Here is a 13,797-nt window from a genome sequence, read left to right as displayed (position 1 = left end):
GCGATTATCTGCGTGCGCAGATTCCCAATCGTCGGAGAAGTCTCCACGCCCGGAAGCTCGGTGCAGCTCGACGCTTCCGTACGCGATCTCAAAATGGCCGGAGCAGAACACCGCGAGTCCAGCATCTGCCGAACCGCCTAGAAAGTCGAAGCTGAGCACGAAATCCGAGTCCGAGTCCGCGATAGCGAAGACCTCGCCTCACGAGGTCAGGCGAAAATTGTCCCTGCTCGAAGAGAAACGCGCCATCTTTCAGCGTCGCTTGTTCGAGACGACCCGCGACACCGATTCCGGCGAGACGGTGATAGCCGTCAGCGTCGACGACGACGACAAGTCAACGGCGACGAAGGAGGCAGACGCTCGAAAGAAGGACGAGGGTCGAACGAAGAAGAGAGCCAGGCACATCAGCGTGAAGAAGTTCGACACGTTCTCGACGTTCGAGGGCACGTTCGACGAGGAGACCGGCGTTGGATATTTGGCCGGTATCGAGGAGGATTACACGGAGAGTTACGACAGACAGCACGACAGCTACGTGGCTGCTATGGGGCCGATGATGGGCGAGTCCGCGGAGAAGAGCAAGGTCGTCAGCCAGGACAGCATGGTGAGGAACAACCGCTTGCGCGACCGCCCCGTAGCTTTTACCTCTGCTCACTTCTTCTCTTTATTCTTCGCTTCTTTTATTTATCCGATGATAACTGTCCATTTGGATGACATTATTCGATCATCTGTTTGCTGCATTTTGACTCATTTATTTCTCTTTCTCGATGAATCGAGGAGCATAATTGTGCCAGTGACAATGAAAAATTAGCGAGAATTTAAATTTTAATGTCACTTTGTAAAAGAAAATCTTCTTTTACGAAGTTGTAAATTTTTCATTGTCATTGGGATATGTTCTTCATTGTGTTATTCGAGAAGATGTTTAGTTTTCCTTCCCCTTCGAATTTAAAGTGTTTGACATCGTTGGATGTTTCTTTCTATTGATGATACTTTCGATGTTGGTTTCTCTTCTCGGTGTATTTGACTCTTTCAATTCGTCGGTGGACATCTTTACTGCTGTTTCGTTTTGAAACTATTTTTATTCTGCTTTGACTTTGGCATGATTATTTTATCGATATGTTGCGAACAATATTCTTCTGTTTCTTTTTGATGATTTTCGTTTCTAACAAATTAATGCCTCCCTTTCTCGGTGCTAACTCAAGTGACTCTTTATTGCTGCCTTTATTTTTTATCCTACTACTTATACTGTCACTTACATTATATTAAGATAAATACTTTTATAGATTATAGGTAGCTTTTTTTACGCCTTTTTGATTTCGAATTTTTCAAATTATTTTCTAGATATGTGAGATTTGGTGATTACTTATGAGTATGATTGACACTGGATGTTAAGAATTTACAAACATTTCATCAAATTTGTTAAACGTAAAACGAATCCGATCAAGGAAATTATTATGCATTGTGATTTAGATACTCCATTTCATAATTGAATTATTTATTTTCATCCAGATGACATCCAGAACTTATATAAAGAATTTATATAGCGATCTTACTACTTGTCGAATATATCCCAAGTTATACTACTTGTTCTATCCAATTCTACTTATTAATATCCACTATACTTTTCACTACTATTTTCACAAAATTATATATTCATTATATATTTATATATTTATTATCATGATTATAGAGTATATTATGATTAGAATATATCATGATTATAGAAATATATAGGAATTAATTTGTTACAACAAAGAAATAAATTAACCTAAATTTTTGACCATAAAAATCACATGTGCGTGATAACTACTAAAAAAATTCGATAAAAACTGTTTCAACGATATACTATTTTTTATAAAAATAAAAAAAATATGTTTCCAAAAAGTTTTAAGTAAAAAATATAAAAGTGTGCTCTTATAAGCAAGAGTTGATATTATTAGATTTTCAAACAAATAATATTCAAATAAACTTCAATCACCCTAATTATTATTTATTCTATTTATTCTAATCATTATTCTATTCATTATTTATCTCCCATAAACAAAACCTCAACTGTATTAAACTGTGAATCAATATAACCCTTGTACAGTTCTTTTTGAACAAAATATCAGCTCTTTCTCGATTATTCTACTTTTTTTTATCGTCAATCTTCCGCGAGTGATATCGTAACGTGCCAAACCGTGAAGCAACCATCCGAACAAGTATTCTCCTTCCAACCGGAATAATGACGCGTCACTCGATACTCGTCAAGAACATCTCTCACTCACGGGTGGCTCACGGTGTGCACCACCACCCCTGTGTTCCCGTTGTCTTTGCATAATCAGGTTTCCCTTTCTCGACATCGACACCCGGCACAGTTTCAAAACACCGCGAACATTTCTTTCGATCTATTTGCCCGTAGAAAACATCCGCGTGTAATCCTATGATGCAGAAATCGTAAGATAGACGCGTTCTGCGGTTCCGGTTTTGTGGTCGTCGCGCGTTCAATCTGCTCTCTCTCTCTCTCTCTCTCTCTCTCTCTCTCTCTCTCTCTCTCTCTTCGCTGTTGTCCCATGTGTTTTCCATTTTTCTTCTTTCTCGCTTTTTCGTTTTCTCTTCTTTCCCTTCCTTTCCATCCAGCCGCTCTCGAGTTTCGCGGCCTACCGTGCTCTATCTCCGCGGTGGCGCCTTCTATCTCTTCTAATTTCCAGCTTCTCTCGACGCGAAGCCTAATTGAAGCACGTCTACCCTCGCCTCGGCTTGTCTCAAGAGGAAAACGCGGCGAGTAGGGAAAGGGCTATTGGAAACGAGGAGAAAAGCTATTGAGACGAGTTCTTGGTAGATTCGCTCCTCGAAAGTTAGATTTTCCGCAGCGTTATTATTATTATTATCTCCTTCGTTTATTGTCTCTGTCATCAGCGATTTTTCGTTCGTTTCGATGGATTTCCTCTATCATTCTGAATCATCTTGTTTGGAACAAGTGGATTCAGCCCGAATTGCGTCAAAATTTTTGTAAGACTTTCCCAATAACGAAATTACAGGTTTTTATGTAAATTCGTATGCGTATCGAAATATTTATTGAATTTTACGTCCCAAAGAGGATTACAATTTATTGCGACGAGAAATTTAGAAAGTACTAACATTTAATCGAACACCATAATTTAAACAAACATCGTGATTAATATATTGTAATGTAACGATGAACTATGATAATCTGGTAACAAGTAAATAAAATGGAATAAAATAAGAGTTAATGGAAGAAGCTATATAATCTAAAAATCTATAAAGCTTTTAAATTCATTGAAAAATTAGAATGATGTGACTGTGACGAGGCTGTTTTGCGGCTAGCAAATTTGTTAATGGAGCAGGACAGTTTGACGGGCCTAAAAATTACGAATACTTTGGAGGGCTACTGAAAAAAAAAGTACATATTTAATTGACATGGCTTTTATGGTTTATTTTAATACATTATGAATTATAAAAAGCAACATTAAAAGAGAAAAAAAGAGCCCCTATATCAATGAAATTTCGCGGGCTAATAGCCAATTTAAAAATTAAATCTGCCTTTTCGTTGGAGTTATTTGGAATTCGTTTAAATCGTACACGGGTGCTTTTAGCAAAATTAAAATCTGGCTTGCAGTAATAGTGTGTTTTCGTTATAATATTTTCATTAATATTATCTTGATTATCTGAAATGAATAATTCATCGAGAATTCACGAAGAAGAAAAATGTATAATTATTCATTCAGTGTCTCTAAATCTCTGCGTCTCAAAGAAAAGTAATTAACGAAAAAGGCAAGGAACAGCTCACGAATATAATTATCAAATAATTCTCAGGTAGAAAAGTTCAGCATGAATTTCCAAAACAGCGATGCTTTAAATCGAAAACTGCAGATTAAAAGCATTTGTCGCGTCATGTTCTTGAAACTTAAAATCGATTGAGTGCGGTAACATGTTTCCTGTGATTTAATTGCAAATTCGAAGAATAATATTCTGGCACGAATATGCGTAATATTTGCAAATAGTATAATAATATTATACAGAAATTTCTCTTTAGTAATAGCAACGTATTGCTATAATTAAAATAATAATATTCTGAATATTCATGAGTAATAATTACAATACTAACTATATTATTCTATATATACTTAATGATACGTTACATTAATATTAATTTTGCACATTAATATTAATTTTATAGAGTACAGGTATAACACATTAACGTGAATGAATTACAATACTCGTGAATACAGTAATATTTATTCTTGTTATTAGAAAATTAAGGGGGCAGGACAGTTTGACGGGCCTAGAAATTACGAATACTTTGGAGGGCTAGTTAAAAAAAGATATGGTTTATTTTAACACATTATGAACTATAAAAAGCAACATTAAAAGAGAGAAAAAGAGGGCTCTTATTTAAGTTTTTAACGGCAAATTTTTTTACATTGCCTATCGGTGTGCATGATTCCAGCCAAACAGGATTAGTTGCGACAAAAAGGCAAAAAAAGTTCAAAAGTACACAATATTCTCTAAGGATTGACGATCCAACATTTTTATTTTTGTGAAAATTATGAAAATAGCTATTTGTTTTTGATGTATCGAATTTACGCCAAAAATTTTTACAGTTTTTTGCTTATATTTTTCAAAATTATTAAAAATTAAAAAAATGTTCGATCGTCAATCCCTAGTAAATGTTACACTAAAGATACGTACCAAGTTTCACAGTAATCGGTTGGTTAGATTCCGAGATATCTTGCACACCGTTTCTAAAAACCTAGTTTCGAGAAAAATGCGTTTAAAGTTTCAGAACGTCATTTTTCATATGTATCCTTTACTTGCTTTTTTTTTTACTTATATATCGCGGCTCACAGTTCTTACAATTCACAACTAAATTGAATTCAAGTCTCCTAATATTCGATTCATCACAAGTGATATTACGATTTACACTTTATAATACTGCTTAAAGTTGTAAACAGTGATGCAAATTCAATTATTCTGTATCCGCGGATTTATTATCATACCCCAAAATAAGGCTAGAACCTCTTGTATCCTATTTCTAAGACTTCAAACTACTATTTAAAACAAAACCAAAAAAAAAAAAATCGATTTTTTGAAAATTTCAAACTATCCTTTAAGCAATCGGTTCTGAAAAGATGCAGTTATCGTAGAAGTATTAATTTACCATGTCGTACAGAACTAAAACATGTAGAAGAAACTACATTCGTTAATGAAGTTACTTTCGCGTTGCTATCTGCTGTCTATTTACTCGGTAGGAGCAAAGATTATGTTTTTTGACTCAATTGAACTAGACTCTTGTACAAATAGGTACAGAAAACACGAAACATTGTTTGTCACACCATAGTGTGTTCAATGTATCACGTATCGTTAACTGCATGGAAGATGGCGGATTTGCATTTCCAAACGATCGTTGTCGGTGAATCATTCACCCTGGAGTTCGTCGATCGGTTTATGATTGTCGAACGAACATCGTTAGTTCAGACAAACATACCGATCAGTGAACATCGTGTCTAGCGAGCGTGTGTATTTCTAGAGAAAACTCTCAGCGGCAACAACATGGACGCCAAAAAGAGAATTAAGAGCCTGCCTCGTTCGATTTCTGAATCGAAAGTGAATCCGAAGAATTGGAGGTGGTTCTGGGTTGGTTCTTCCAAGATTCTTCAATGATCAAGTCTTGTGCTCCTTTTTTCTTTCTTTATTTTTATAAATCTTCGATTCTTGTATTCTTTACTGCGCTACAAATACTTCGATGTTCGTTAATATTTTATTAATATTTATCAAATAACATTTTCATTTAAATATTATTTAATACTTTGTTAAATGTATCTCTTTATTCGTTACGCTTTAGTTACTCTGATACAAGTTTAGTATTATATATATCCTAGTGCCATGTTGACCACGTGGATTAATGTTTGCTCGATCGTGAACACGTGATTGACGTTGTGCCCCTTTATTGATGATAGTAATTTCGTGATAGCAACAGCGAGTATAAGTGAGTATAAGGATATAAATAAGTGAAAATAATCGTATTACACGAAGGAAAATAAGTATGTTGCACGAAGAAGATGAAATGTCAGTTTTAATCAATTTTAAGTTCAACATTGTGCTCTTTATCGCTGGCTGTGTCGCGAATTAAAATTCTCCTGGCTTTACATTTATTTTGATACATGAGAGTATAAACTTAAATAAATTTTCAAATTTGATTTTCACGAAAACGAAGGCTTCAATGAAAACATTTTATTCCTTCTTTTCAACTTGTTTTTCCATGTAGAATCGCCTCCTACTTGGTCGTATCACTAGTTACACATTGTATTGTGTATTGAAAGATAAGAAGTACCAAAACTTGATATTCTCTCTTTTTCTTGTGCGTAAGTGAACAATGAATATTAAGTCTGTCGTGTTTGTGCTGACAGGTGTTAAATCGTTTTTATTACGTTCTTTACTTGCTACTTGTCGTTTCTTTTTCACTCGTGACCTGATAAGATAAGCAAATCGTCAGAAACATTGTTGCAAATCTTTATCAGTCACTCGACCCTTTTAATTACAGTTGTACAGATTCTGGCAATACGACGATGTTTCTTATATTTTTTTTATTGGAAAACATTAATAAATTGAAAGGAAAATTGAGAAATGTATTATACAATTAAATTTAAATTTATATATGTTTAGAAGTTCAGGAAACGTTGCCAATATTCCGGAAGTGATCTGATCTTAGTTAACAAATTAATTGATCTACTTCATTTTCTATTTTAAGTAATTTTGAAATTTCCGACAGACATTGTGCAGACTTTTGTGATCGGGTGTCTGTTTTTTAATTAAAATAGAATAAAATAGATTAAAATGACATGTTCCAACGAATAATCTTCTTTCGTTGTAAATAAATGAATCAAGAAGCGTAGAAGAATAATTTTGAAATATTCATTTCTCTGTGTGGGAATACATAGTAAACTTGTATTGTACATGTACAATTACTGTATAATTGTGTCAAACACCGAATAATATAGTTGCATAACAAAGATAAGACAGGAGAAATGCGATAAAAGTAGGCATTATTCGTTTGATTGTGAGTAGCAGACGGAAAATAATGAGAATATTCGAGATAACTGTGGCTTATTATAACTCTCTCGGCCTGAATAATTTTTTTTCTCGATGACTAAACGACGTTCAACAAATAAGTCGATGAATTAATTGAATAATAGCTTGATTTTTTTCACGAGTTTTTCATTAAACCAGTCCGAGTTCATTTAATTTGCTTCAAAATTTCGTCATTCTAAAACAACTTTTGTTAACAAAACTTATCCTCTAAGAACAATAAAATGTTCACGGTGATCAGAGTTGTTCTCCCAATCTAAATATTTTTTTATCATTTGATGAAATTTAATGTTTAAAGTATTGCTCTAAATACTTTGTTGCGTAATAAAATATTTGCAACGTCGAAATATCATGTAACAAATGTGCGTGTGATGAATGAATTGCATTGTAAAGCTTGCGTGTTTATAAATGATAAATTTCCAAAGAACGGCCGCTCGATGGTGCTTAATCTTATTTTCTGTTGTGCACAGTCGTCACAGAACAATTCGCCGAATGCCGGAGTTGGCGAGAAACGAGAACACTTGTATAAAATCCTGGTGATTGGTGAGCTGGGCGCCGGAAAGACGTCCATCATCAAGAGATACGTGCATCAATTTTTCTCACAGCATTATCGCGCGACGATTGGCGTCGACTTCGCATTGAAAGTATTGAACTGGGACCCGCACACGATCATAAGGCTACAGCTATGGGATATCGCAGGTTGGTTCTCCTTTTTTTTTTTTCGTCTCTTTCATTTCTTTGCCGACGCGATCTCTGCCAGCATCGAACGACAACTCTTCTTTTCGCGATAACGTAGTCAATGTAATTGTAATATTTCGTATTTCGCCATTTTATATAATTGTAACATTATTACAATGTATTTTATATATTATAACATTATATTATATAATAATTAAAAAAATGTTAATTGTATGTAATTATGATTCTTCATTTTTTTTTTTACATAATTTATGGATTTTTCACTACATAGATTTTTCATTATTACAATACATTGTATACTATTTGATTTTATAAATTATGGATTTTTTAAATTCTATAGATACTTGAATAAAATTGCTAACACGCTACATAATGTATTCTTTCTTTTCATGTATCATAATTTTCGTTCATTTTCGGAGAAATATTATAATAATTATTCTAAGGTTTTTGAGCAGGAGTGCAAATATTAAAAAAAGTTAGAATCATCATAATTACTATATTCATCTTTTTGTGTCTTGATTTTTATATATTTTTGCTTTAGAACTCATGACAGATTGAAACATACAATACTGCAATATATATATTTTTGACAAAATTGTACTATTATTAAAAAAAAAATAAAAAAAAAATATTTAAAAAAATTAGAATCATCGTAATTACTATATTCATCGTTTTGTATCTTGAGTTTTATATATTTTTGCTTTAAAACTCATGACAGATTGAAACACACAATACTGCAATATATATATTTTTGACAAAATTGTACTATTATTAAAAAAAAATTTAAAAAAAATATTAGAAAAATATTTAAAAAATATTTTAAAAAATTAGAATCATCGTAATTACTATATTCATCGTTTTGTATCTTGAGGTTTATATATTTTTGCTTTAGAATTCATGACAGATTGAAACACACAATACTGCAATATATATATTTTTGACAAAATTGTACTATTATTAAAAAAAAATTAAAAAAAAATATTTAAAAAATATTTTAAAAAGTTAGAATCATCGTAATTACTATATTTATCTTTTTGTATCTTGAGTTTTATATATTTTTGCTTTAGAACTCATGACAGATTGAAACATACAATACTGCAATATATATATTTTTGACAAAATTGTACTATTATTATGTTACTCTTGTATTATTATAATTGTACTATTATTATTATGTTATATTATATTATCTAAAAAGTAATGCCGATCATTGATAGTCACCGTGGTAGCCAATCATTTTAATAGAAATGAAATTGGCACTGAGCACATTGCCTGTGCAACAGACCTCATTGAAGTCTCCTTTCTCCGAAATGGAAGAAATTTCGCAGGAAAGTTAAAACAACTCGAAACAACTGTGAAATGCTCGAAAAAAGTAAATTCCAACTAATTCAACTGAATTTCAATATTACACACACTGATAAAGTCTATTTCCCTCTATTTCTCTCGCTTCGATTGTCCAGGTCAAGAAAGATTTGGAAACATGACGCGGGTGTACTACAAGGAAGCAGTTGGCGCGTTCATAGTGTTCGACGTGACGAGAAGTGCCACGTTGGACGCGGTGGTGAAATGGAAACAAGATTTGGACTCGAAAGTCCAGCTTCCTGACGGTTCGCCGATACCCTGCGTGCTTCTGGCGAACAAATGTGACCAGCAGAAGGAAGGCCTGGTCAACTCACCAGCGAAAATGGACGAATACTGTAAAGAGAAGAATTTCGCCGGGTGGTTCGAGACGTCGGCCAAGGAAAATATTAATATCGAGGAGGCCGCAAAGTTTCTCGTCAATAAAGTGAGTGACAATGATCGATAAATTTAATTCCCATCGCGACTAGAGAAGCAACGTTTTAATTAATTTTCTCAGTTGTCGCAAAGGGGCTGATAAAACGTCCCTTTAATAAAAACGGAGTAGATTGCAAGTAATTATTCATTTAGTTTAATAATTTTCCTCGTTACTTCCTTATTACTTTCTGGGGTAAATAATCTTTTGTTTAACTGTTGCAAAGGGACGAAAGAATGCCTTGTTGACAATTGACAATTATTACAAAAATTACTGGTTTATGCAAGCTCCAGAAAATTTTTCATTATTTGAGAAATTAGAAGACAAGAATTTCTGACTGAAACTATCATGTTATTAACGCAATGGAATTTCGTCGTATCGCATCGAATGAAATAAGCTGAACAACCGTGTTTAACTTACTTTATTTCAAACAGCAAAAGCAAAATACTGCTCTAATCGACACTTTATGGCGTTGTATTCTTTGATTCGACCGCAAAATTCAATTATTCAAAGATAGCTCAAGAAGAGTGCCAGTTTATTTGCGGAATATCGTATCGCCCTCGTGATTAGCGTGCGTACAAGCCCGATGGATTTATCAATGACGCATTTACGCGTCAAGGTGACTCGTCTTACAATGCATAGTTAATTGTTATTCGTTCAGTGAAACTAATTCAGTGTCGTGACATCATCTGTTTGACCAATAAGCTCCCTTCGTTGTACTTTGTACAGATTATTTTATCCATTTTTTTTCAAGTCACAATTGGACAAATCTGTCGGGAATTTTAGACAACAATTGTCGACAATTTTTCATTGTCATTGGTACAGTTACGCTTTTCACTATATATATATAAAAAAAAACAACCTTAACCGCTTATCTTAAGATTAAAGGTAATTTATATATTTCGAATGTATGTATATGGAATCGATTAGGAAGCTTGATTATTAACGCTAGAACTATCTAAGTTAGATTGACCAATTTATAATTTTTGTTAAATATTTTATAGACGTAAATCAGTTAATTTTTAGAAATTCAAACGGTTTTTAAATAAAATATGCAAGTAAAAACTTACTTACTCCGTTATGTTATAGAATTTCTCTCTTTCTTTTTTCATTTTAACGCGTCTGATGGAAATTTTGATGCTTTAAATCGTCGGTAGTTCTACTAACATTTAAAACAATCTTCGAAGATTTTACGCATCATTATTGATTGAAATCGATAACGTGTTACGTTCTACTATGTCTGAAAAAGATCTGTCATTCGACTTTGCCATCGATAAGTCTGATGAATTTGTTCTTGCAGATACTTCAGAATGACCAGCTGATGAAAGGAAACGGCTCTCAGGATCAGACGGACGGCGAGCGGTTTGCGCTGAATCAGTCGCCGACGAGTTCAAAGAAATCTTGCTCCTGCTGACGAATCGGTAATCAACCGATAGCAGGATCGTCCGGCCTGTTATCGCGGTCCTGCCGTCATCGTTTAACCACCACCGGTGCCATGACACGAGAGTCCAGTCCAGTCGTCGTTGTCGTTGGATCGTCTCGTCTCGATCGTGTGACCAGTTGCCTCTCCAAGAAACGAATCATCACGACCATCGTTTTCTCGTCGATCGAGCTCCGTTTTCACAAGATCTCGACGCTTCGTTGCGCGTCGTTAATTGTTTACTGAGAGGTCATGAAACTCGAACGATCTTTGCATTGTAAATATACGTATAAATTTACATTTACGCGCATTTATGGGAGATTCGATTTTTATGAAAACGATGAAGCACGGAATGCTGAGCAGAAATGAAAAATATTGTGCTTGATAGCATTAGTGAAAATAATTAATCTTCTGTAATTTTTGGGAGAGTTACAGAAATATTCGTAACATCGTTTTTTTTTTTTTTTTTTTTTATTTTCAGTATTGAACGATTGACAATGAAAAGACTGAAAATTCTTGTCAACGAGCGTGTTAATTAATTAGCACTTTTTATTTCAAGACTTTTATTTCGTCGTTGATAGGAGTCTTGCAGTTTGCATTGTTCGAAACAATGTCGATCGTTCGATAGTGAACAATTAAAATATCACTGCGAGTGTATTCAAAGTTTGGGAATACTTATTGCTTCGTCGTTGTGTTTCATCGATACATTATAAGTATACCGAGTGAGTTCGTAATAATATTAATTAATTTAGCATATGTAGTAAAATTATTATGTAAGAATTGTCAATTGCTAAATTTCAAATTCCAGCAGTCACGATCGACTAATAATAATTCTTATCTTTTACAAAAGTGAGCTACCGGGGAATTTATTCTTCATTGATTGAAAATTTTGTGACTTAACAACGATTTTGTGAACTTTGATCAACTCGAAAGAATACTGAACAATGAATTTATAAGAAGACACACATCTTATAAATATAAATGTTTATAGAACCGAATTTGGAAACTTCTTGTTGTCTATTTTTAAGCTTAATTTCAATATATATTGAATATATCTTCCAAGTATTCAAGTTTCAGAATCAAGTTTCAAAATTCAAAGGTTCTTTTAACGAGTCCATTTTTAAACAATTTTAACATTGTTCTTCTCTGTAGCTTAGGTCACTTTTACACATCTTCCAAATATTCATCATAGAAATATAGAATGTCAGCTATTTTATATTATTTATTAGCTTTATAAGAAGAGTTTGAAAAGGTGTGACTCGTCTCAGCATTCCTAGCTTACTCGCAGTCAGTCCAATCTTCCAACTCTCCACGTTCTCTCTTCCATCGGAAAGAAGAAAAAAAAAGAAAATTACTATAGAGTAACTCGTGAACAACGAACGAACGAATGAACGACGAAAGGATGCCCGACAGATGACACACAAGGATTTTTACGAGTAATTTTGAACGTTGTAACGGGGTGTAACTTTCAAGGTTGATCGAGAGCGGGCACTGCTCGCAAGACTTTTGCCTCCAACACAAGAGACAAATAATAACGTGACAAATAATAATTAATCGATGTGTGTACACGGTGAGGAAAGAGCCTGTGAACGCGCCGTTGCTCGAATTCTTTGCGATTCTGTCGACACTAGTGGCGAACGATTACGTTCCAGGCGATCGTTCTCTCATAGACTTCAATCGATTCTACGTTTCGTTACTTGCTGTACAGTATTGAACGCGGAGGTTGTTTGCAGGCACGAGTAAGATGAGCTACGATTAATAATTTTCATGTAAAAATGAATGTGTCGCGCTTGAGGGATGGAAGAGAGGGAATATTTCGAGTGAAAATGGGAATTGCAATGTAATTTAGATTAATTCACTGTTTAATGTCAATATTTTCCGAATTAAATTTGTTAGTTGCCCATTTTTCTCTTTTTCTCAATTGAATTTGTCGTACTGGGGTTCTTTATTTTTGACGTAATTTCAAAGTAGAGAGATCAGTTTTAATTCGAAACTCAGGCAATTTTATTTTTATATTTGACTCGTCTATTCCCGTTTCACTGCGCCTTCCTCCGTTTCCATCCCTCGATCTTAAAGGATTATACTAACGTGAAATCCTAACGAATAAAACCCAACCACACTCGCATTTCAGCGGTTTTTATATCAACTCTAAACGCTAAGTTCCGCGTGATTTTTCTATTAAGAAACTAAAGAACGTAGATGTACAATTTACAATTAACGATTAACAGCGTTCACGGATCGAACAACTGTCGATTGTTAAACGCGTAAATTAAGAATTAAGAGGGAAACTTCCCTCTTCCCTCTGGGTTTTATTTTTTTTTTTTTTTTTTTTTTTTTATTTTCAATTCACGAACAGCTCTACGAACGCTGATCGTGACTTTCATTCCAATCGAACTGAGAATACTATCGATCGATTTACTATGATAAGTCTATGATAATTTATACGTATCGTCGTTCAAAAGTATCTGAACGTTCATTCGCTTACCTTTCGTGGAATTCGTGCAGTTTAATTATAAGAGCGAAGTATAATATTGTATAAGTATGATGTAATGTTATATAACAACACGTATTGAAGCAATAATGGTGAAATTCGTTTTTCCTAGAGCAAAATATTTGACGACGAAAATGATGGAACATTAATTTTCGACGAATTTTCAAAATTCTTTGCATTCATTTGCTTTACTTTAACTTTTAAGCTTCGAATTAATAAATAAAAGAGGACTCTACTAACATTGCGGAAATTCAAGAGTATGACGTATATATATTTAGAAGTATACCTAAGAATTATTTAAAACCATCAAATATATTAATTTTATTAGTA

The 13,797-nt window shown here is 33.8% G+C and overlaps 1 protein-coding gene across 4 annotated transcripts in view; it reads left to right on the top strand.

The window, feature by feature from the left end:
* LOC122537618 (ras-related protein Rab-32) overlaps nt 1-13,797 on the top strand; it is a 52,764-nt gene extending 38,967 nt beyond the window's left edge. For 3 of the 4 annotated variants that reach the window (XM_043670920.1, XM_043670919.1, XM_043670921.1), the window contains exons 2-4: nt 7,554-7,782; nt 9,243-9,568; nt 10,857-13,797. In XM_043670920.1, the coding sequence (XP_043526855.1) occupies nt 7,554-7,782; nt 9,243-9,568; nt 10,857-10,970 (669 nt within the window). In that variant the 3' untranslated portion in view covers nt 10,971-13,797. Of the gene's footprint in view, nt 1-20; nt 599-7,553; nt 7,783-9,242; nt 9,569-10,856 lie in introns of all 4 variants that reach the window. The other variant, XM_043670918.1, reaches the window with a different exon arrangement.

Source organism: Frieseomelitta varia, unplaced genomic scaffold, assembly GCF_011392965.1.
Source record: "Frieseomelitta varia isolate USP_RPSP 00005682 unplaced genomic scaffold, Fvar_1.2 scaffold_922, whole genome shotgun sequence".
In the NCBI taxonomy this organism is placed as follows: Eukaryota; Metazoa; Arthropoda; class Insecta; order Hymenoptera; family Apidae; genus Frieseomelitta; species Frieseomelitta varia.
Note: the sequence above shows the minus strand (reverse complement) of the source record. Positions and strands in the feature narration are given on the sequence as shown.